Genomic DNA, 19,281 nt, shown 5'->3' with positions numbered 1-19,281 from the left:
TCAGAAGTCTACCTCGTAAATGGAGTGCTGGCAGCTCGGGTACAGCCTCTCGCAATTTTCGGTGGCCTGGTGCGCGTGGTCGTAACCTCGATCCTCCCGTCGCTCGAACCTTCCTCCGTCTTTGGGCAGCCTGCAAGTAGCGAGTGTCAAGCATGGCGCTGCCTTTAACGGACTCACCGATTTCAGTGGTTTTACTGGTCAGCTACCGATAATTTAATCCACTCGAATCTCGAAACTCTACATTTTCTCTTCCTTCTTTTCGTATATGTATTTGTTTTCTGTATCTTCTTGTTACTCTCGCAATGTCTACTTGTTCAATAAAGAATTATTATTATTAATAATAATAATTCTGTATTGCAGTGTCTACTCTCGCAATGTCTACTTGTTCAATAAAGAATTATTATTATTATTAAAAATAATTATTATTAATAATAATTCTTTATTGCACAAGTAGACATTGCGAGAGTAACAAGAAGATAAGGAAAACAAATACATATACGAAAAGAAGAAAGTGAAAATGTGTAGTTAGAAATTATATAGTACATATTATACAAGTAGATAAAAACACAGCTTTGGAGCGGAGCTCGGAGCTACACCGCGGAGCAGTGGAGTTTCGTCACCAGCAGGAGCGGTGCCGAAGCACGGAAAATATTTACTGCTCCGCTGCTCCAAATTTTTATTTATTATTTAAATTTTCTTTCATTTTATAAGAGCAGACGAATGAAATGTGATTAATAAACACCAATTCTCAATTTTTCATCATTGAAAAGATATTATATCGTAGAGCTCGGTGTTAAAGAGTCATAGTACTTTCTTTGCCCGAAAATTAAGCATTCTTTATAATTTTTTTTCTATGCGAAAATGGAAAGCTAGGGGTTTGTTGCAAATGGAATCTCACTGTTTGAAAGTATTAAAAGAATGTTCATTAAAAAAAGCAGCTGGAGCAAGTATTTCGATATCGGAGCGCAGCAAATGAAAAATTGGTCTGATCCAGTCCCCTGGTTAAAAACGCAGTTGCGATAAAGTACTCACGCGAAGACGGCGTGCAGCAGCTCCTGGACGAAGGTGCCTTCTCCAAGTTTCGAGGGATCCCTTTGGGCCGCCTCGCAGACCGCCCTCATCACGCAGGCCCTGCCGTCGAGGCCGGTGCTATCGATGAAGTTTCGTTTAAAATAGTTGCTTGCCACCCGCGCGCAAGTTTAATGGCGACGGGCTTTCCCGCGGCCGAAACAATTACCGACGACTCGAGCGTTTAACTTTAACCACGCCGTCGGATGATGCGTATAATACGTTGCTCGTCGGGGCTGCTCCCGGCCGGAAACTTTCGGGAAGGAACGGGGGCGAGGGCCCCTCCCCCGGGGAGCGAGAGTACGTGTCGAACGAGATCGGCGTTTCCGGTGCAGCGGGCGAGCGCCATCACGGAAATAGAGCGATAAGAGTGTGGGCGTCGGGAGGGTTGGCGTAGGGGAGGCTGAGGAATGTCAATCAGGTCGTCTGGCCGCGGCGAGGAGTGTTAATTAAATTCCTACGCTGCAGGACAATGTCGTGAAAAATCTTGGCTTTCCTGGGGGGAGGGAGGGGGGCCGTCAAGTGGCGACTGTCTTGTCAAGTACTTCCGCGTCAAGAGGAATTTCTCCCTGCCTCTTTCCCTCGCGGATCATTCGTGGGCGCGTTTGTCGTTTAATTCTTTCGGCTCCTGGACAATGTCCGTGATTACGTGCACAGGACGGAATGAGCTCGCGCGGTGGTTTCCGCGTTCTTCCGAATGGCGCGAGCCACGCGAGACGCGGTTGCATTTAATATTTCATGCCTGCGGGGAGATAATACGGTGTTTCGTGTCGTCATGTAAATACAAATTGCTGCGAGGCAGAGACGGCCCGGAAGAAATGGAATATGTTGTATAATGCGGCGGAATCAAACCTGGTGTCTTCCTATTTCGTTATTCCCGCACGTTTCGCATAAAAATTCCTGCAACCACCGCGGCATTTGCATGTGCCAGCCAGGGGGAGGGAGGGCAAGAGAGTTCCATTTGCATGTTACACCATGGTTCGGGGACGAATGGGGGCGAGCTTTCGCTAGACGGAAACAAAAAGCGGAAGGATACGGAGGATGAAAGGAAAATATTGAAATTCCTGCGCTTCCGAGTCGCGACGTTCTTCTTCGCTGTTTCGCGCTGCCTTTGCTAAACCTTCCTTATCTTATCCAACACGTTTAGTCCTCGACGCTTCGCAGAACTTCGGTAGGAAGAAGCTTCTCCTTAATCGCGAATTGCGGTAGAGAATGGTATTGCGACGGTCCAAGTGGTGCGAGTCAATGATACCGGAGCCGGCCCGTTTATGATCCGCATCTACGCATCGATCGCGCCGCGGGACAACCGAGTTGCCTCGGGAGGCGAGAAGAACGACGAGATTCGAGGAGGATCGGCAGCGAACCGATTCACTTACGATTGCAGGAAAGCCTCTATTTTCGGGAACACGACGCTCCGGCTCTTACGGTGAAGCAATTCCGATATTTTGGCGTCGACTTTGCTCGGCAGCTCCCACGCCAAAGCGGCCGTCATGCCCATCACCACGTCGTTCTCCGCGGCGTACGTTCCGATTGTCAGGCAAAACACCAGCTAGCGGAGACAGAGAAAGCGTAGATACATCCTACCGCGATCGCTCGTGTCAAACTCGCCTGAATCTCGTCGGGCGAAAATCTGCGGATGCCGCCTACCTGCACGTTGCTGCCTTCCGGGAAGATCAAGTATCTCTTGCTCCTGGAGAGCGTCCTGGGGGCGTCGATCGTGGCCTGGAGCGCGTCGATCATCACGAAACCGAGGCACGCGAGAACGAGGAGGAGACGTCGGATGCCTGGCATCCCTTCGACGCTGCTGCGGCACGACTTCCCGCTCTCATGCGCCCGGTTCTGCCTTTCAGACCGCGAGCCCGCCGAGGGAAAAAGGCTCGGAGCAGAAATTCACCGCGTGCTGGACAGGATCGCCGCAAATGCCGGCCGATACGAGGGCCCGTGGATCAAGAGTGATTTTAACGCCGCTGGAATGCGCTCCACACTAAGGGGCCAGTGTTCCCGCCGGGGAATAGTTTGGAGCCTCTCAGCTAACGGGAACAAACCGGCCGTGTTTTTCCACGGGCCTAACGAACCTCTAGACGACGCTCCGACAATTCGTTCGGCAAACAAACCAGGCGCCCGTTCGATCCCCGTCTGCTTCTCGGTATCGCGACCTCCGGGCACATTTTTCATATGCCGGCAGCGGCGTGGGATTGGGAAACTCCAGCGACTGCGTCGGGGTTCGGGAGCAAGCGGCTTTCAGCTTGGAAGCGCGGCCCCGTCGCCGAAGAATCGGTCAAGTTTTCCACGGTAATGGCTCTGAATGCCGCAGAATTGACCGAGTCCACCGAGTTCTACCTCCGAGCGGACGCCCACTTTGGTGATTAGCCAAGAGTCCCCGGAGGAATTGTGCGTTTGCATGCACCGTCGCGGAGGAGCGACGCTCGACGATTTAGGAAACAAAGGGACGGCGGAATCGTAAATTTTTCATCGGCTCTGAAAGCCAAGGAGCGAACGGCTCTCCGATCCTGCGATCTGCTATTCCGCTGGCGATTAAGCGGCGATAATTGCCGCTCGCGGTTAAACGCTCCCGAAGCGGCGCGGGCGAAAGCAATTCGATCGCTGACTGATTGCTTGGCGGCAAAAGTATAAATGTCGGGGTCCAGATGATCGCGTCATCGCTGGTAATCGTTGAGAGATGCTTGACGTTTAACCATGCCCAGGGAGGAGAAGGGACATCGATATAGGGAGACAATAATCCTTTCGGAACACACTGTATTAAGGGGTTATGCCTAGTCAGGCGGTCGAAAAGAGGCGAATATTTGTGAATTTTTTTTGAAGAAGCGAAAGCGTATATTTTTACAGAACTTACTGCGTTTAAAAGAGTAACATTTAAAGAACATTTGGTAATTTTTTCGTGGAAAAATATTTAAGTTTATAATAAAATAACACGCGACATCCAAGAAGCATTTTTAAAAATTTGCTTTCGCGGTGAGCACTGCTATTCGTAACCAGATTATCTAAAATCAAAAAACAAAAAAGATTTCTTTAGTAAATTAATGTATCCTCAGGTTGACAAAGAGAATTTTCCGAAATATTAAGTTAAAACAACATGGCAGCTATTTAAAGTTGAAATCCTGATTTTTTCGCGTAATTTTTGCAGGAAAAAATCTTCTTCTTGGATGTCGCTTGTTATTTTATTATAAACTTAAATATTTTTCCACGAAAAAATTACCAAATGTTCTTTAAATGTTGCTCTTTTAAGCGCAAAAAGTTCTGTAAAAATATACGCTTTCGCTTGTTCAAAAAAAATTCACAAATATTCGCCTCTTTTCGACTGCCTAACTAGGCATAACCCCTTAAGTAACCTCGTTAAAAATGTTTACAACGCTGTTGTAGCTCTTTTGAACATTCTGGGCTCCAGCAGCCAACTCAGGATTTAATCTTGGCGGAGTCGAGTCGAGGGACAGAAATACTTTCAATGCAAATTTAATAATGTTCGGTAGGTAATTATGCAAATTTATTTAAAGAATAAAGTCCAGATTTATTTTCCTTCTACAAAGCTCTTAAATTACTTCACTCGTGGTTACATTAATCTCCTTCTTCCTTTTTCTTTTGCGCCACTGGGCTCCGCGCCATTCACAAATAGTAATAAAAATTGTAATGACTTTGCTCGTCATTAGGCTCCGAGACGACAGATTATCCAGGAAGTTTCGGGTAGTTACCCCCTGCAGGGAATCCACCGAGTGGCGCGATTGCGGAACGACACGCAGGTCGTAAATGAAACTAAAGAATACAGAAGCTCGCGATTACGGGACCATGGCTGGCCGCGGATAGACCACTGTCGTCTCGCCCGTTGTACTTTAAAATTCGCGCTTATATTAATTCATACCGTCTTCGCTCGGCAGAGTGTCGCTGCCGCGGAAAAACCGCGGCTAGGGGAGCGCCCTTTTTCACCGCGGCGACACTTATTCCCTCATTCTGCAGCCCATAGCGGTGGAACGAGCGTCTGTTAATTGCATATGGGAGTCGCGGGCACGCACCATCCCCGTTTCACCGTGTCTGGCAAGAAAACCGCAGGGCATTCTAAATTAATGCTTTTCGTTAACGCGTGGCCACCGTGGATGCAATTATACCCGTTCTGTCGCGGAATGTGACTGGGGTCGTTGCCGGCCGACGCTTGGAAGTCTGCCGGGGATAACGCGAGGGAACACGTTCGAATTTAAACGGCGAGACGAAAGTGCTATGCACACTGGCAGGCGCAGCTTTTTTCCACAGATCCATTAATCTATAAGAGTGTCGATCCCGACCAGTTGCAGCGGACAGTTTCTAACATGGATGTCACAATAGGACGCGTCCACGGTGGAGTTGCCATTGTTCGCGTACGATCTGAAATCAGAGGGACGGTTAGCTCTGCCGATGTTGTAATAGACATTCATGAGGGTACTTACCCCGCGAGTACTTTGAATATCTTCCCTATGACCCCGTCCCTATGGCCCACGTACTCCATAGTCTCGCAGAGGTTCTTGAGCAGACAGGACCTCCCATCGAACCCCTGGCTGAAACAGGAAGCTGTTCAGGCCCGCCCCGAGATCACGCGGAACGCCAGAAGGAAATGTCTACCATGAACACTTGAATTGCGGCCCGGAGAAATCAAGGGGAGCCATCGGCCGCGCCGGCTAATGGCGTGACACGTGGGCTCGGAGAGGCTTGGGAAGCAAGAGGGAAGAGGAACCAGCCGCGACAGAGATCGACTGCGGAAACCAGTTGAGGGTGCACTATTGGCCGATCCGTAGCCCGGAACGGAAACCCTCGGCCAGGCGGTTCTAGGTGCAGGATCGCCGCGGATCCACGGCAATTTCCCAAGGCCGGGCAGCTTCCATACGGCTGGCCACGGTTCGTCTAGCAGCCCCTGCATTATTCACGGGCTATTAAACTATTTATTACCTTTCGTACAGAAGCTCCGCGTCCTCGTGGAGTTCGGCGATGGACCTGCCAGCTCGGCTGCCGCCGCTGGGAAGCTCCCACACCACCTTGAAGCCGGCTGCCTGGGCGAAGATCGTCGTGTACGGTAGCAGAGTGATCTTGAAATTTACTCTGCTCTGAAAGGGAGAGCTCTGCGTTAACAGTCGCTGACTGGTCGAGGGGAACGTCGCGAGTAGTACAAGCGACGATAGAGCCAGCCTTTGAGTGGCTCCCGTGGAAATTCAGATTTCGCCAGCGATTCATGTTGGATGATCCAGCGGCAGAGTCCCGGGCTCTCGAGTCGAATTAGGATTAATGGATCCCGTGGGCGGGGCGTTTGATTTTCGCAACAGCCGGAATAGAGGGGGCTGGGAAGTGGATGCTTGGAGAGGTACCAATATCGCGTTTCCTTCTTCAAAAACTGCCACCCGATGGCCACCGACCGAGTCCAATATCGAATCGCCAGCGTGTAAAAAGAGGTCGGAAAGGAGGACACGTAATATCCATGGGCTGTAAGCTGTCCGAGATCCCAGCGCCGCCTAAAATTTCAATTTTCCATCGACAACAGTGCACACAGGGCAAGCCCCAGCGACGACCAACGTTCCCACCACCTACTGCCACCGCTCGGACCCGTCGACCGGCCAGGAACAACGCTTTTTAAAGCCTCTGTGAAACTGTATATCGCGGAGGGGTTGCTTTGAGGGGTAACGTACACCCCTAGGCCTTAGGACGAAAAAGTAGGATGCATTTAAAGAATTTTTTTTCGGTGCAGAAATATCTTTATCAAAGAAACATTATATACGTTGGAAAGGTCATACTTTTGTCTATAAAATGTGAAATTTTCATTAAAAAATTCGAAGAAGAAGCTGCGTGGTAGCCGTTTCTGTAAAACCGTAGAAGTCGACTTTATGAGTTTTCACAGTTTTAGTCATAAAGTCGACTTCTATGTTCAAATGCCCGTGGTTTTGTGAAAAATTGGAAGAACCAAAATCGGCTACGACAACTACTAGCTTTTTTGTCTAAGAGTAATTTTTCCCTTTTTGTTTCGGATGAAAGCCAGCGAGGATATGATGGTTGCCGCAGACGCCTTTTCTGAAAAATCAGTTGTACGGAAACAGCTATCACGCAGCTTCTTCACCGAATTTTCTGTTGAAAATTTCACACTTTACAGACAAAAGTATGAATTTTCTAATGTATATAATGCTTCTTTGATAAAAACATCCCTTTATCAAAAAAAAAATCTTCAAATCCTTCCTACTTATCCCGAGAATTTCGAGAATTTTTAAAAACGTAAATTACTTCACGAACAATTAAAGAATATAAAAATGGAATCCAAAAAACAGCCGGGATCCCGGGATTGAATTCCCTAGCTGCAGGTGAAGGCTGCGACGTTACCTTGCTCGAGATGGGACTGAAAATGGGACCGATCTCCGAGCGAGTCTCCCTGTTTCAGATTAATCGACGTCGGGAGCGGGCGACGTTCTTTTTGCAGCGGTTCGTACGCTATCTCTCGCGACATCGATGGAAGGAAGCAAGGGATTTAATAGAACCGAGCGCGTTCCACGCCCTTCCTTGCTCGTACGTGTGCGTCGAGCGACGAGCTTTTTTCGGCTAATACCTTCCGGCTTCGGAGGAACATCGGTTCGCTGCAAAAACTTGTCGACGGATTTCCAATTCATAAGCTCGAGAAATAATAAAAATGCGCGGGCGTCCTTCCGCGCTGCATAATCCTCCGGCGAGTGTAGCGGCGCATTCGAGACCGTCGAAAAAGAACGATGATGAATGGCGAATGTGTATCCGCGCGATACACTTCGATTCGATCCGCGCGAGCATCCTTAAAGTCGCCGTGCGATCTCCTCCCTGTTTCGCACAGCCTCGCTTCTCACCGTGAACGCGGGGGAAAGAAAACTCGATTATTCCGCTCTGTTCTCTAAGAGGACACTTTGTCCAATTGATATCGCCAGATTTGACAAAGGACGAGGCGAAGCTGTTTCCCAGTTATGCGCGGGTAAATTGAATAATCCTTCACGGTCGTGTGCAGAATAATTAACAGCGTAATTGGAGGATTTCGTGGCGCGGGAGGAGCGAGCACCCTTTGTCCCGGTGCTAAGTTAGGTTCCGAGCGGGGAAAATTCGTCGGACGGCTACGAGAGACGTCTTCCGCTCGCGGTCTCTAAATAAAAAACTCGCGCGCAGTATCGGACACCCCTTCGGTGTCTATCGCATCGAGAATCGCTCGTATCGACGCAACGCTCCTGAGCGGCTCCTCTCCCCATCGCGTCCTCGTATCCTACTTTTAAAACGAATTAATCTCTCGTTTAACTTCGCGCGATATTGGATGCTACGAGGGTAGGAGTGCCTCCGCCGTGGAGTGGAGCGCGTCGCGACGCTGCACGCTCTCCTTCGCGCTTTACTGTTCCGCATTGCACATTGCGCTCAGGCGGAGCGGTATCGATTTACGGTCGGTGATCTGAAATTCAGCCGCTGTCTCTTACATTAGGAGGGGTGGGTAACGCGCGTGCACCGGCCGAGTATCGTCGATACTCCCGATGCACTTGCTCCTAAGTGCACTGGATCATCGGGAATCGCATAATTCTTTTGACGGGAGTGCAGCGTACCGCGCGGCGGCCGCAGCTGCCGCATCCCCCGTTCCCTCGAAAATCGTAAACAATCGCCAGCGTCGGGCCTGCCCTCCCCTTCGGAAACTACAAACTTATTAGAACGGTTAACCGCGTGCGATGGTAATGCATTCGATTAGATGTCGCGGAGGGTCGATGGGAAACTCGAAAGGCGTTGCCCACTGTATATGCAGCTCGACAATATTTTTTGCCGAGTTTCGGATTGTGTTTGCATTAACTGAAATATAAATGCACAAGGAAAGGCGGATATACTTTTTTTAATAATCGTGTAGGAAGTTAATAAGACAGAGAAAACAATTTGAATGCGCGAGATTTACGTACAGCTTTAGAAAACTTATTACAAGGGCAAGTAGTAAAGGGTTTATTATAATTAAATAAATTATTGCGACACCTTTTTTGACGATAGAGTTTGTCGCTTTGAATAGTCATTGATAATTTAATACCAGGGAGGGAAAAAGTTCCAGAACTCTTATTTTTAAAAGAATTTTGTTAGAACTTAGGGTAAACTGTACAATGATTGGCACCCTAAGCGGAAATCCTGATTGGAATGTATATATTTTTTTGTGATGTTTTTATATGGGCTTAATTTTCAGTTATTATCAAGGATTATGGATTTCTCATTAAAATAAGACATATTGAGGAGCTATTAAGTCTTTTATTTTAAAAATATTCAATGAAAAACAAGAATAGGCATAGAAGTACAATCATTGGCACCCTAAAATTTGAGGTTTTATAGAAACACATATGTAGTTAAAAACGAAGTTTAAAGCTTTTACACAGATTATTTGATTCACCATTAAATACCTACAACACTTAGTAAATCTGTATTTCAATCCATTACTTAGTTATAAAGCGACAAAATATAGTTACCTACCCTTATTAAAATTTTAAGAAAACGCCTAAAACTCAGCCCTATGTCCCACTTTGTGGTATTGCCCGATGTAAAATGTGTAGTTCAACTACTGGGATTTGCAGTGTTGTGACAGAAAAATAAGAAATTGTAAAAAAAAGTACTTTCTAAGCTTGTGCTTTTTAATCAGGAGTGCGAATGATTAGTGCAGTGCCAGCATTAGTACAGTTTACCCTATATATGTTTCGTTTAAGAAAATATCTGTTCCTGTGGAATTTTTATTCAAAGAAATGTTACCCTTAGGAACTTCTCTAGAAAGTGTTCTCATGGAGCAGATATTTTAGAAATTTTTATTTTTATATTTTACAAGTTCCATTCCAACTAGAACTTTCACTTTACCAGTTCTCATGGGAACTTATAATCTGAGAACATTTTTAAAAAAAGTCCCACGGTCGATGTTTCAAATAGAACCTATTGAAAACTCCCCGAACTCTTTCGAACCCTGTTTAAAACAATGCCACCTACGTATCAAAAGATGCACAACTCACTTTACATGAATTTCGTTGAACTTCCCGCTTGGCCGACCGGCAAATAATACTGGCGCGGCGCCCTTCCGCGAAAATACAGGGACAGCGATTGGTTTACATTAGTCCCCATATTCCCGCGTGCGTGTGCTCCGTAAATTGCCGACGCTCGGAGCGCCGGTATAGGCGACGTGCCCCGTAAACACAGGCCTTAATATACGGAATACGAGGCGACAACAGACGGCTGGCTAATTTCGCGAATCTAGCAGCCGTGCAGCGCAAAGGCGTTCGCCGCGCGCCGAGGAGCCCTGAAAGGGTTTAATGGCTATGAAAGCACACCGACCCCCATCGATCGCGGAGAAATTGAAATATTCGATCCAGCCCGGCCGGTACGTGCAAGCGTAATTATCACGATTGAATCGCGTGATCAAGTGATACAGCGGTCGTCAAACTAATCGCACGTCCACCCAGGACCCACTTGCAGATTCGACCACCCCACTGAGCACACTGCGCTGGCCTGGCAATTAACGATTCACGCTCGAGTCCCCGAATCTCTCCTACAAGGTTCAATTGCTACACGAGCGGAGGGGGCCGGAGCTTGGATACTCACGAAAAAGGAGCTGCCCTTCCGGAACGCCAGGGACCTAACGGCCCTGTCCGCGGCCACCGCTTCGTCCGCCATCACCAGGCTCCAGCAGAGGATGCTCCAGACCAACAGTCTCATAATCCGCGAGTCCGTCTATCGGCTACAATTCACGTGAACTGCTTTAGCCCGCGTCGAGCTGTCTTGTACCGATGAGATCGAATGAGTTCGGCTCGGGACATTCGGTAACGGTGCTAGCCTCCCCACTATCACGAATTTTTCGCCGCAGTCGGGGCGCTCCTGGGCCCCTCATCCTCGCGCGTTCTTTTTAGCGAGCCTCCCCGGAGGTTTTATGAATCTCATTCGGCAGACGTCACGGATTCAGTGTACCGAACGGACGGAGACGTTGAAAAGTGTTTAGCTTGAGCTGTGGCGATAAGCATCATAGAATTTTCGTGCTCTAAAACCCGAGGTAACCTGAATATTCTTGGGCAAAGTAACATCGGAGCTGCCAGCACTCGTTCCTCTAAAATATGGAGCGTGTCGGTACTTCTCACCCGGACACCGTGTCTCTCCGAGTAAACAACCAAACTGTCCGGAACACTGAACGATCCTCCGCTCCCTCTCCGCGCTGTTTCACGACCCAGAATCTCCCTGTCTGAAGCGTCGGGGGTAGTCGGCGTGCTGCGCGCCGTCGGAACGATTTGTCCGTTGATCACTGCCGCGCCATGGAATCGGCTTAATGTTCCATCAAAACGCGGCATAGACTGTTAGCGGGCTAAGCGCCGGAAAATAAGTTTCGGGGGTGGGGGTCAGAAGTATCGATAAGTGGGATTATTGCGCGTTATATCGCTGCCGGTATTAGATTACGGGACCGCGCAGCTGTAGGGACGTATCAGTTTCGGAAAATCGATTCTTTCCGACTGCACACCGGGCGCCCCGTGTAACTGTACACTTATCAACCGAGGCGCTTGATTAAACTTGGCAAATGCACTTAGCGTGACTTGGCGCGCGGAATTGGCAGCGGAAAATCGACGAAATAACTCCCAAGAGCCGGGACAGGCTTGTCACTCGGCAATTGCAGCTTTTGCAGTTAGCCACCCTTCGATTAAACCGACTTCGTTCAACTATTAAACTGTTACGCGCCGGGGCGCGTAGAGATCCCGCTTTAAACTGCCTCCGTGCAGCCGGAACGACCGTAAAACTGCCCTTTAATAATAAATTATTTCGCACGCGCCCTCCGACGTGTGCTACCCTCGTCCCAGAAATGTATTTACAAACTTAATCCCAGAGATTCGCCCTTTTCCTTACTCCTGTTTCTATGGGGGACTTTCGAAGAGGAAGAAGGAATCGGGGCAAAGATTATCCTACTCCTCTGCTAGTCCTATTCTCCAATAGTGCAATATATAACAATAGAAGTCGCAGCTGCGCAAGGGCTCGACATACATATTTCCCTAGTGTCCTTATTTTAACAAGGAGGTTACGGTAAAGCTCGCGAACGAACTCGTTCGCTTATTGCATCACCGAGGCAGGACTTGACGCGGACGTAACGGTGTGTAACGCCAAGACGGAAGGAGATTTATTCTGGTGCAGAGGAAGAGAGACGTGAGAGGTGGATGAGGGGCGCGCAAGTGGGTCGAGAAAGAGAGCAAAGAGAAGAAGCAATAAAGTGTGCAACGAACCGAGGAAATTTAATAATAAAACGAGATATATCACGATTAATAAATGCTGGATATGCGATCTAAGATGCCTAGGCCGGGGGGACACGTGGAATAAATCACCGAGCAGTTCTCCTTCCTCCTTCCAGCGGCCGACGCCTCCAAGTATTCGTCATCCATCGCCCATGTGTCCCCTTCGTTTGGGCTGGAAGCGAAATGATAGGCTTGCTTTTTAACGGAAACCTCTTCGGTTTCTGTTTCTATTCTCTAGGGAAAGGGTTGCTATGTTCTCTCACGTTAGCAGCAAGTGCAATAATTCTCCTACTAATCCTTCGTCCTTCAATGGCGCCGCGGCGGCTTCGCAAATGTCCTTTTTCAAGCAGCTCTTCCCGTCCACGTCCCTCCTGAAAAATAATTTCCCCGGCGCGCGTAGAACGCGGTCACCTGTTTGCTTCGAGCGTATTTAAGCGACGCGTTAACATAATTAAATTTCTGCATCACGCATTAATAGCATAAGCATTGTCTAAATTGTACGAGCATTACACCGGCGTTCGTTAAAATTAACGACAGGCGTTACGCGCATCGTTTACGTTACACACCTTGCGGGGACCTGCGCGTTAAAAACCCGCTCGCGATGCTTTTTACGTTGATTGGCCCCGCCGATTATCCGACCATGAATTAACCGTTGTAAAATATTCATCACCGTGGATCATAAAGCTGGCAAATAATTTACCTGTAGGTGAACAGGTATTATCACTGTGCGCGAATTCCGAGCGGGGAAAATGCCGCATTATTTACCGGCTATAAATTCCGACCGTTACAGCATTATCAATTATTCCCGATTACATACTCGAAATGCCGCGAACAGTGAATTATTAAGCGCCGCGGAAATTTTCAAACGCCCAAGCATCGCGCGCAAAGCCCAAACGACGAGAGGCTCTCACCTGTCGAGTTCCCCTTGGATGATGTCGTACACAGGAGTCCTTTCGTTCCAACCGGTACTCCTGCGCCGGCGTCGCGACGAGTCCTTGAAGAAGTTCGTGAAGAACGTCGCGTTGTCTGGCAAGGTGTACTGGAACTGCATGTTTTGGCCGTAAACCAGAATCCTGCCCGAGAGCTGCACTGGCACCGCGAGGCCCACGAGCAGCTTCGCAGAAACGCAACGAGTGCTCGGTGTACATAGGTACTTGATTCGGAAGACTCGCGACGAAGACAAGTCTGGGTTTAGTTATATAGGAGTAGCGGTGCCTCCGACTCCGCCACCAGATGGCCTCTCGACCGTTCCGCTCTCTCGCAAGTTCTCCCTCGTCTACTCATTCGTATATATACCCGTCTAACACAGAACCTGCTAGGTAAGCTTTACCGATGAGTCAACAACTCTCTTGGCTCCGGTTATATACCTCCTCAGTCATTTACTTATTTAGATATTCATATAATTCTGTTACGTATTTTCTTATGGCTAAATAAACACATTTACAAAAAAAAAACCGATGAGTCAACTAGCAGGCCTGGGACGAAACGCAACTTCCTTCGATCCCACGGAAAACAGGAGCTCTTTCGAAAACTGGGATTTCAAAGAGAAAAAATGGTCCTCTCGAGGAATCTCACTACTCAATGGATAAAGCGGGCGGAGTCTGAACAGCCTGGAAGGAGGAAGCTTCTGTCGCCAGAAATCATCTACGAAAGACATCCATCGCTGGTTCTTGAGACTCTTGGGTGGAAGAAGCGTTGGGGATCGATAGGAGAGGAAGAAGAAATAAAAGGAGCGCTCTCTCCCCCGTTCGCAGTGGTCTTCTTCCGCTACTTTCCAGCCCGTTCATTGTCATACGCAATGGAGCAATTTGTCCTCGACGAAGGCCTCCGCCGGTCGGCTGAAAGGATCCGAAAGAAGGAAGAGTCGCTGGAGAACAATAAGCCCGCGTAATCCGGCTAGTTGCTGGGCCAAAGGAGAGAACGGATCAGCGAAAAGAGTTGCGGCGAAGACGTTTTCGTTCCCGCTGGCATCCGAGGCGCGAGAGGAAACCGAGCTGCAAAGGTATTCAGCGCGGAGTCGTGCTCGCCGATGAAAGGGCACCCAAGGCGCGTGGTAAACGAATTGAAGACACCATTAGGGAAGGTTAATAACAAAACGGGGGCGGGCTGTCTCGACGAACGGCGGGCACAGTGTCGTAGAAGAAACCGTCTTCAGACGCCGAGGAACGCTAAACAATGCGAAGAAGAAGAGGACTTCACGGGGCTAGTGTTTCGAGATGAAACGCCGAGGAAAACGTACGTCGCGAGCAGGTGTCAACGAGCGCCGGCGAACGTTTCAAAGGCGGTTCCGTGGCGCGCGGGCGTTTCCATTTTGTTTCGCGTTCCACGACGCCGGTAAGACTTGCAAAAACAATGTAATCCCGGGCGGAACTCGGTCATCAAGCGCGGCCGAGAGCAATTAGGGAGCTGAAAAATCGTCCTCAAAGCCCGTAGGCCGGGTAAAAAGGCGGCGAAAGATTCCATTAAAGTTTCCCTCGCGCCCAGAGGAGATCGCGGCAAAGTTAACGAACGGGAATCCCGTCTCCCCATTTCGCGTCCCCGGATTGCCGCGTCGATAATCATTGTCTTCTACGTACAATAACGTAAGAGTTTAAGGCCAGCCATATCTTCCCTCCTGATTCATGATATATGGACGAGCCGATAATTCACAGTGATTAAGGGATCACCCGGGCGAGAGGTGGCCTGCTATTGGCAGCGCTCCGCGTTACAAAAGTAATTGCCAGAAAAGAGATCCGCGAGGAGGGAGTTCGGTAGCCGCGGAACTGCGCGGGGATTGTTAAGGGAAACTTTGGCAAGTGTAAAGAATTTGAGGGGCGGATGAGGGGAGAAGGAAGTGGTAAAAGGAACTGGATGGAGGAGTTCTTTTCCTGCGCCTTTGAACCGCCGCTGAAGAGAAGATAAATGTGCCGGACGTAATGAAATGAAATGTCTAGGGAAATGGAATCAAACGAACAGCAAGAATCGCCGTGCTGCCGCTCGCAGAGAAAAGAAGCGTATTTATCCTGGAATCCGCGTGGTACTTGTATCCCTCGGAGGGGGGAAAGTCAGCGTCTTCGACTTGTGAAATTTGAATGCCGTTTCTTTCTCGCGAGAAACGAACGAGGATTCCTCTGAAAAGGAAGGAAACCCGCCAGCTTTGTCAGTGGAACGGTTGCGAGGGAAATAAGTACGAGCAAGGCAGAAGCGAGCGAGCCAGTAAGTAGTACAGACCGGCCATTAGTCAGACACTTGGTTGCTCCACCTGAGATGCCACTAATTCTTTCGCGCGGGATATTAGATCGATGTAAACTCCAAGTAGGAAGCTACCAGAGGTCGATTCAGAGGCTATCGAGAATCGATTGTATTCTTAAACGCTGCGCGAAATAAATCTTGTTTCGTACTGCCCGTGCGAGCTCCGCGGCTCCGAATTCTCCGGCGAGATGGATGAACCGCCTCCGCTACGTTTCATGCCTCTAGCAGGACAGAATCCAAAGGGAAGGACGAAGAATCTCGACACCTCGGCTCGCAAGAAGCGGGAAGGATATACGAAGTGCGAGGAACGCGGAAGGGGCTCGCGTTTCCAGCCGGCGATACGGAATTCAAGCGCCGGGAGGGGTGGAATAAAGTCCGACAAAAGCAGGCAGGGAGAAGGGAAGCAGAATTACAGCGGGGCCGTGGCCTTTTTTTGCCATTCGTGGGAAATTTCGCCCCGGCGAACGCGGTCCTCGTATATCAACTTTTGGAATACCGCTTAACCCCCATTCGTTTCCAAGATATTACGGCGTCGCTGAACTTTCTTTCTTTCTGCCGGCCCGCCCCCGTCCGCTCTTCATTTGCCTCTCCGCGATGCCCCACCGGGCTTGTATCGCGAGTTCCGCCGCTCGAACGTCTCCGAAAATTCCGCTCCTCGGTCGGCTTCTTTGCGAGCAATCGCGCTTATAAACCTCTGTACGTGTAACTGGTTTATTCACAACACGCCTCTGTCGTCCAGGGACTTTTAACGTTAGTAGAAACGCGGCCTTCGAGAAGCTAGACACAGTTTAGGCCGGTTTCTACGAGCTCGTTCAATATTCATTGGGCAGAAGCGACTCGACGAGCGCTGAAACTTTTAATTATCCTCCCGATAAGATACGAGCTTTCGGGAGGCATTCGGTAGAAGTGATGCACAGTCGTCCGCTTTCCAGGTCTCCTCGCTGTTTCCCTTTTTCTTCTCACTTTGAAGCCGCGCTGCTGACGCAGTGCAGCTCCGCGTGTTTAGATACACCCTGACCCAGAAACGGGGAATTTTATTTCACGCCAGCCTACCCTTCTCTGAGCCAGCAGCCAAATATTTGCCGTCGCCGTGCCGGTAATCAGACGTCGTCGATTTTTTCCGCCCCTTTGCCACTCGACGGATTGCCGCGACGCGCCGCCGCGTTTCTGCCCCTACCGGGGCTCCTCGAAGTTCCTTCTTCCTTCGCGGACTGTTGCTCCTTTCGCTGCTTTGTCAAAAGCAGTTTGTGGTCCTCGAGCCGGCTGACCTTCGATCATCCCCGTCGCTAAGCCACCTCCAGCACGTTCGGATGGGGGAGGAACGACAGCATCCATTCGATGTACTTGCTCTCTCCCTTGTAATCCCCTAAGAGTCCTAAAACCTGCACTTCTTGCAGAGGATGAGGCCGCGAGTAATCGAGGAAGCCGGAGCCAGCGAAGACAGCCAAGTCAAACAGCCCATCGGAACATTTGCTCGGCCGAGGAGAAGCGAAAACCACACGAACAGCTCCCCTCGATTTAATTAGAAAATTCGAGGGAAAACGATAGAGATAAGGCTCTCGAGTTAATTATTAGTACCTCCACTGATTTCCCCTCTTTATTCGCCTCGACCAAATTCGTCGCGGAGCAGTGGTCTTCCTCGGAGACCAAAGGATCGCAAAGTCTATTGATTCTTTTATCGCAGGAGCAAGTAAATACCTTGAAAGTGCCGCCGAAAGGGTTAACAAGAGGCGGAGGGTAGAGTATCTGCCTCTTCTCGCGGGATCGCTCGCTCCCGTCTCCCCGAATCCGAGCCGCTGCGAAGAGGAAGAACAGCAACTTCGCCCAGTCCACTTTCATCTAAATGCACAGCAGTGTTGTTAATTACTTGTAATTCAAGCCTCTGGAGCTTGAGGTAGCATCAATTCCAGTAGTGCAGAATTAAATCAGGCAGACTACGAGAGTCCAGAACCGGTGATCTGGGTTAGGTCCCCTTAGGTATAGGACCCAGACCTAACCCACTTGGAGAGCACAAGTTACTCACCCTAAAGTCGAAAGAAGGTCCCCTCGAAATCTCCAAGCTGATTTTGCCCCTTTTTCTTCAGCACGAACGCGCGCAGCCAGCGCGGAACTCGCGGTTCCGAGCGTGTCGAGAAGCCTCGCAGTTCCTCGGCGAAATTAACGTGTCATCTGTCACCTGAAGCCACAGTTGCTCCCCGAAGCTTCTGCGGCTGACTGTACCGAATCGTCCGTTCCTTCTTCGGTGACCAGGGGAGTACTTAAACGACACGCTGCGCCGTCGATAACGAGCAGGGACAACAAGCACGACTATTTTTCGGCTGAACGTCGAGCTGGTCCCGTTTCCAGCGTTCGTTAGAGCTGTCCTCATAACTACAGTTACGAGGAAGTTGTCGCGAGCGGCCGTTCAGCTCTCTCAGGTGACTGGGGACAACTTCTAAATAAGTGGCGGCGCGGGGGAGAAGTCTCGCGAGCGCGGGGATCGCGAGTTGGGACTCGCAGCTTCCGGGAGGACAAAGGGACCGAGATACCTAAAGAAACAGGGAGAGAGGGCAGGATCTTGCAGGTGCACGCGCTTGTAAGTATACCTTTCAGGTGCACGCTCTCAAAATTTGGGAATTTCTTTCGAAGAAACTAGCGATTCGATTCTTCTGAACTTTGGACGATGATGCCTGACTCCTATATTTCTTATTCAAAATTAATAGAAAAAGAACTGCAACTTCGTCGAAGATGTATAAAAACATGATCCAAATTTCAGACGAATCAAATCGTTAGTTCCTTCAGAAAAAAATCCTCAATTTTGCTGTTTTTAGCCCCCAAAATATGATCCCCTCCCTTAAGGTGAAGGAGCTGACGCGTCGACCACGATTTCTGATCGAGATTTCTACATGTTGGAACGTCGAAGGACAAACGAAGGGGGGGCAGGCAAACAGGGAGGGGAAGCGATTGGAAATCACGAACAAACTGGAATGCTGGCGCGAGAGAAAAAGATCGGCGCTCCTGCGCCGCGTTTCCAGCCATTCCGGGCCGAGTCCCGACAGCGAAATTTACTTAGGACTTTTCCCATTTCTCGTTCCACTTTTGCGGACGAGACACGGCGCTTCGATCGCCGTCTAAAATCGAACCGACTTATGGTTGCTCTCTCTGAAAGCCATCACAAAAGCAGGCCGGTCTTATCGATCAATTGAAATGGATGCCGAGCGAAACGTTATCGTCTACCCGTTGCAACGTGAATTGGCCGTGTCGATCCGGACCGGCTGCCTGGAATACCGTTACGATCACTGTTCCTCCGCTGTTACTCCAAAGAGCGATCGATACCCCCAGTGAAAAATTCCCCCGGCGCACGGGGGGATATCACGGGAAATACTTTTAACGCGAGGGGTAGCTAAGAGTCGCGTACCGATTTAATTACAAAATCCCTCTTTATTGCGAGATATTCGTACAAAAAACGCGCTAGCGAAGTACAGAGCCCCGCGGAGATTCCTGCGAGCTCCTACAAGGGAATTTACTTAGCGCCTTTCCTTCTTTCTGTCGCCTTCCATGTTAGCCTCCTCCATAATAAATTCCTTTACGGCGAAGCCCGTGTATCGTGCATCCCCTCGACCCAGCAAGCGAGCAAAGCACCTGCGCCCTGGCAGAGTTCGAATTCAGGATTCATTAGACCGGTAGGTGTCGGATATTCGAAGAACTAAGTGGCGCCGGCCCCCGCGCTATTGGAGCGGAATACACGCGGGGGAAGTGGTAGACGTTT

General features: G+C 49.5%; 3 protein-coding genes across 3 annotated transcripts; all 3 read right to left on the bottom strand.

The window, feature by feature from the left end:
* Positions 1-2,859, bottom strand: LOC143376184 (uncharacterized). The gene is made up of 4 exons (XM_076826146.1): positions 2,716-2,859; positions 2,445-2,617; positions 1,033-1,149; positions 1-130 (listed from the first exon to the last, which is right to left on the bottom strand). Exons 1-4 carry the CDS (start codon positions 2,857-2,859, stop codon positions 1-3), a joined length of 564 nt encoding a protein of 187 aa, XP_076682261.1.
* A 2,474-nt stretch (positions 2,860-5,333) lies between these two features.
* LOC143376153 (uncharacterized) lies at positions 5,334-10,752 on the bottom strand. The gene is made up of 4 exons (XM_076826081.1): positions 10,639-10,752; positions 5,998-6,152; positions 5,502-5,609; positions 5,334-5,439 (listed from the first exon to the last, which is right to left on the bottom strand). The coding sequence occupies exons 1-4, from the start codon at positions 10,750-10,752 to the stop codon at positions 5,334-5,336; spliced, it is 483 nt and encodes a 160-aa protein (XP_076682196.1).
* A 1,544-nt stretch (positions 10,753-12,296) lies between these two features.
* Positions 12,297-17,664, bottom strand: LOC143376686 (uncharacterized). Its single transcript, XM_076827285.1, has 5 exons — positions 17,557-17,664; positions 17,232-17,372; positions 13,214-13,416; positions 12,566-12,673; positions 12,297-12,474 (listed from the first exon to the last, which is right to left on the bottom strand). The coding sequence occupies exons 2-5, from the start codon at positions 17,370-17,372 to the stop codon at positions 12,330-12,332; spliced, it is 597 nt and encodes a 198-aa protein (XP_076683400.1). The 5' UTR covers positions 17,557-17,664; the 3' UTR covers positions 12,297-12,329.
* Between the last annotated feature and the right edge of the window lie 1,617 nt (positions 17,665-19,281).

The sequence above is a fragment of the Andrena cerasifolii genome, chromosome 14 (assembly GCF_050908995.1).
Source record: "Andrena cerasifolii isolate SP2316 chromosome 14, iyAndCera1_principal, whole genome shotgun sequence".
Taxonomy (NCBI): Eukaryota; Metazoa; Arthropoda; class Insecta; order Hymenoptera; family Andrenidae; genus Andrena; species Andrena cerasifolii.
This window is presented reverse-complemented; position numbering and strand designations above follow the sequence as displayed.

Excerpts from the sequence above, each read along its gene's own strand:
- LOC143376153 (XM_076826081.1), bottom strand. The coding sequence starts at position 10,752 with ATGAGACTGTTGGTCTGGAGCATCCTCTGCTGGAGCCTGGTGATGGCG. Across the intron at positions 5,610-5,997 it reads GCGGAGCTTCTGTACGAAAG|CCAGGGGTTCGATGGGAGGT; the intron begins GTAATAAATAGT and ends TTCCTGTTTCAG. Across the intron at positions 5,440-5,501 it reads ATATTCAAAGTACTCGCGGG|ATCGTACGCGAACAATGGCA; the intron begins GTAAGTACCCTC and ends CTCTGATTTCAG.
- LOC143376686 (XM_076827285.1), bottom strand. The coding sequence starts at position 17,372 with ATGAAAGTGGACTGGGCGAAGTTGCTGTTCTTCCTCTTCGCAGCGGCT. Across the intron at positions 13,417-17,231 it reads CTTTCGGCGGCACTTTCAAG|CTGCTCGTGGGCCTCGCGGT; the intron begins GTATTTACTTGC and ends GTTTCTGCGAAG. Across the intron at positions 12,475-12,565 it reads TTATTGCACTTGCTGCTAAC|CCCAAACGAAGGGGACACAT; the intron begins GTGAGAGAACAT and ends TTTCGCTTCCAG.
- LOC143376184 (XM_076826146.1), bottom strand. The coding sequence starts at position 2,859 with ATGCCAGGCATCCGACGTCTCCTCCTCGTTCTCGCGTGCCTCGGTTTC. Across the intron at positions 2,618-2,715 it reads CGGAAGGCAGCAACGTGCAG|CTGGTGTTTTGCCTGACAAT; the intron begins GTAGGCGGCATC and ends TGTCTCCGCTAG. Across the intron at positions 131-1,032 it reads CTGCTGCACGCCGTCTTCGC|GCTGCCCAAAGACGGAGGAA; the intron begins GTGAGTACTTTA and ends CGCTACTTGCAG.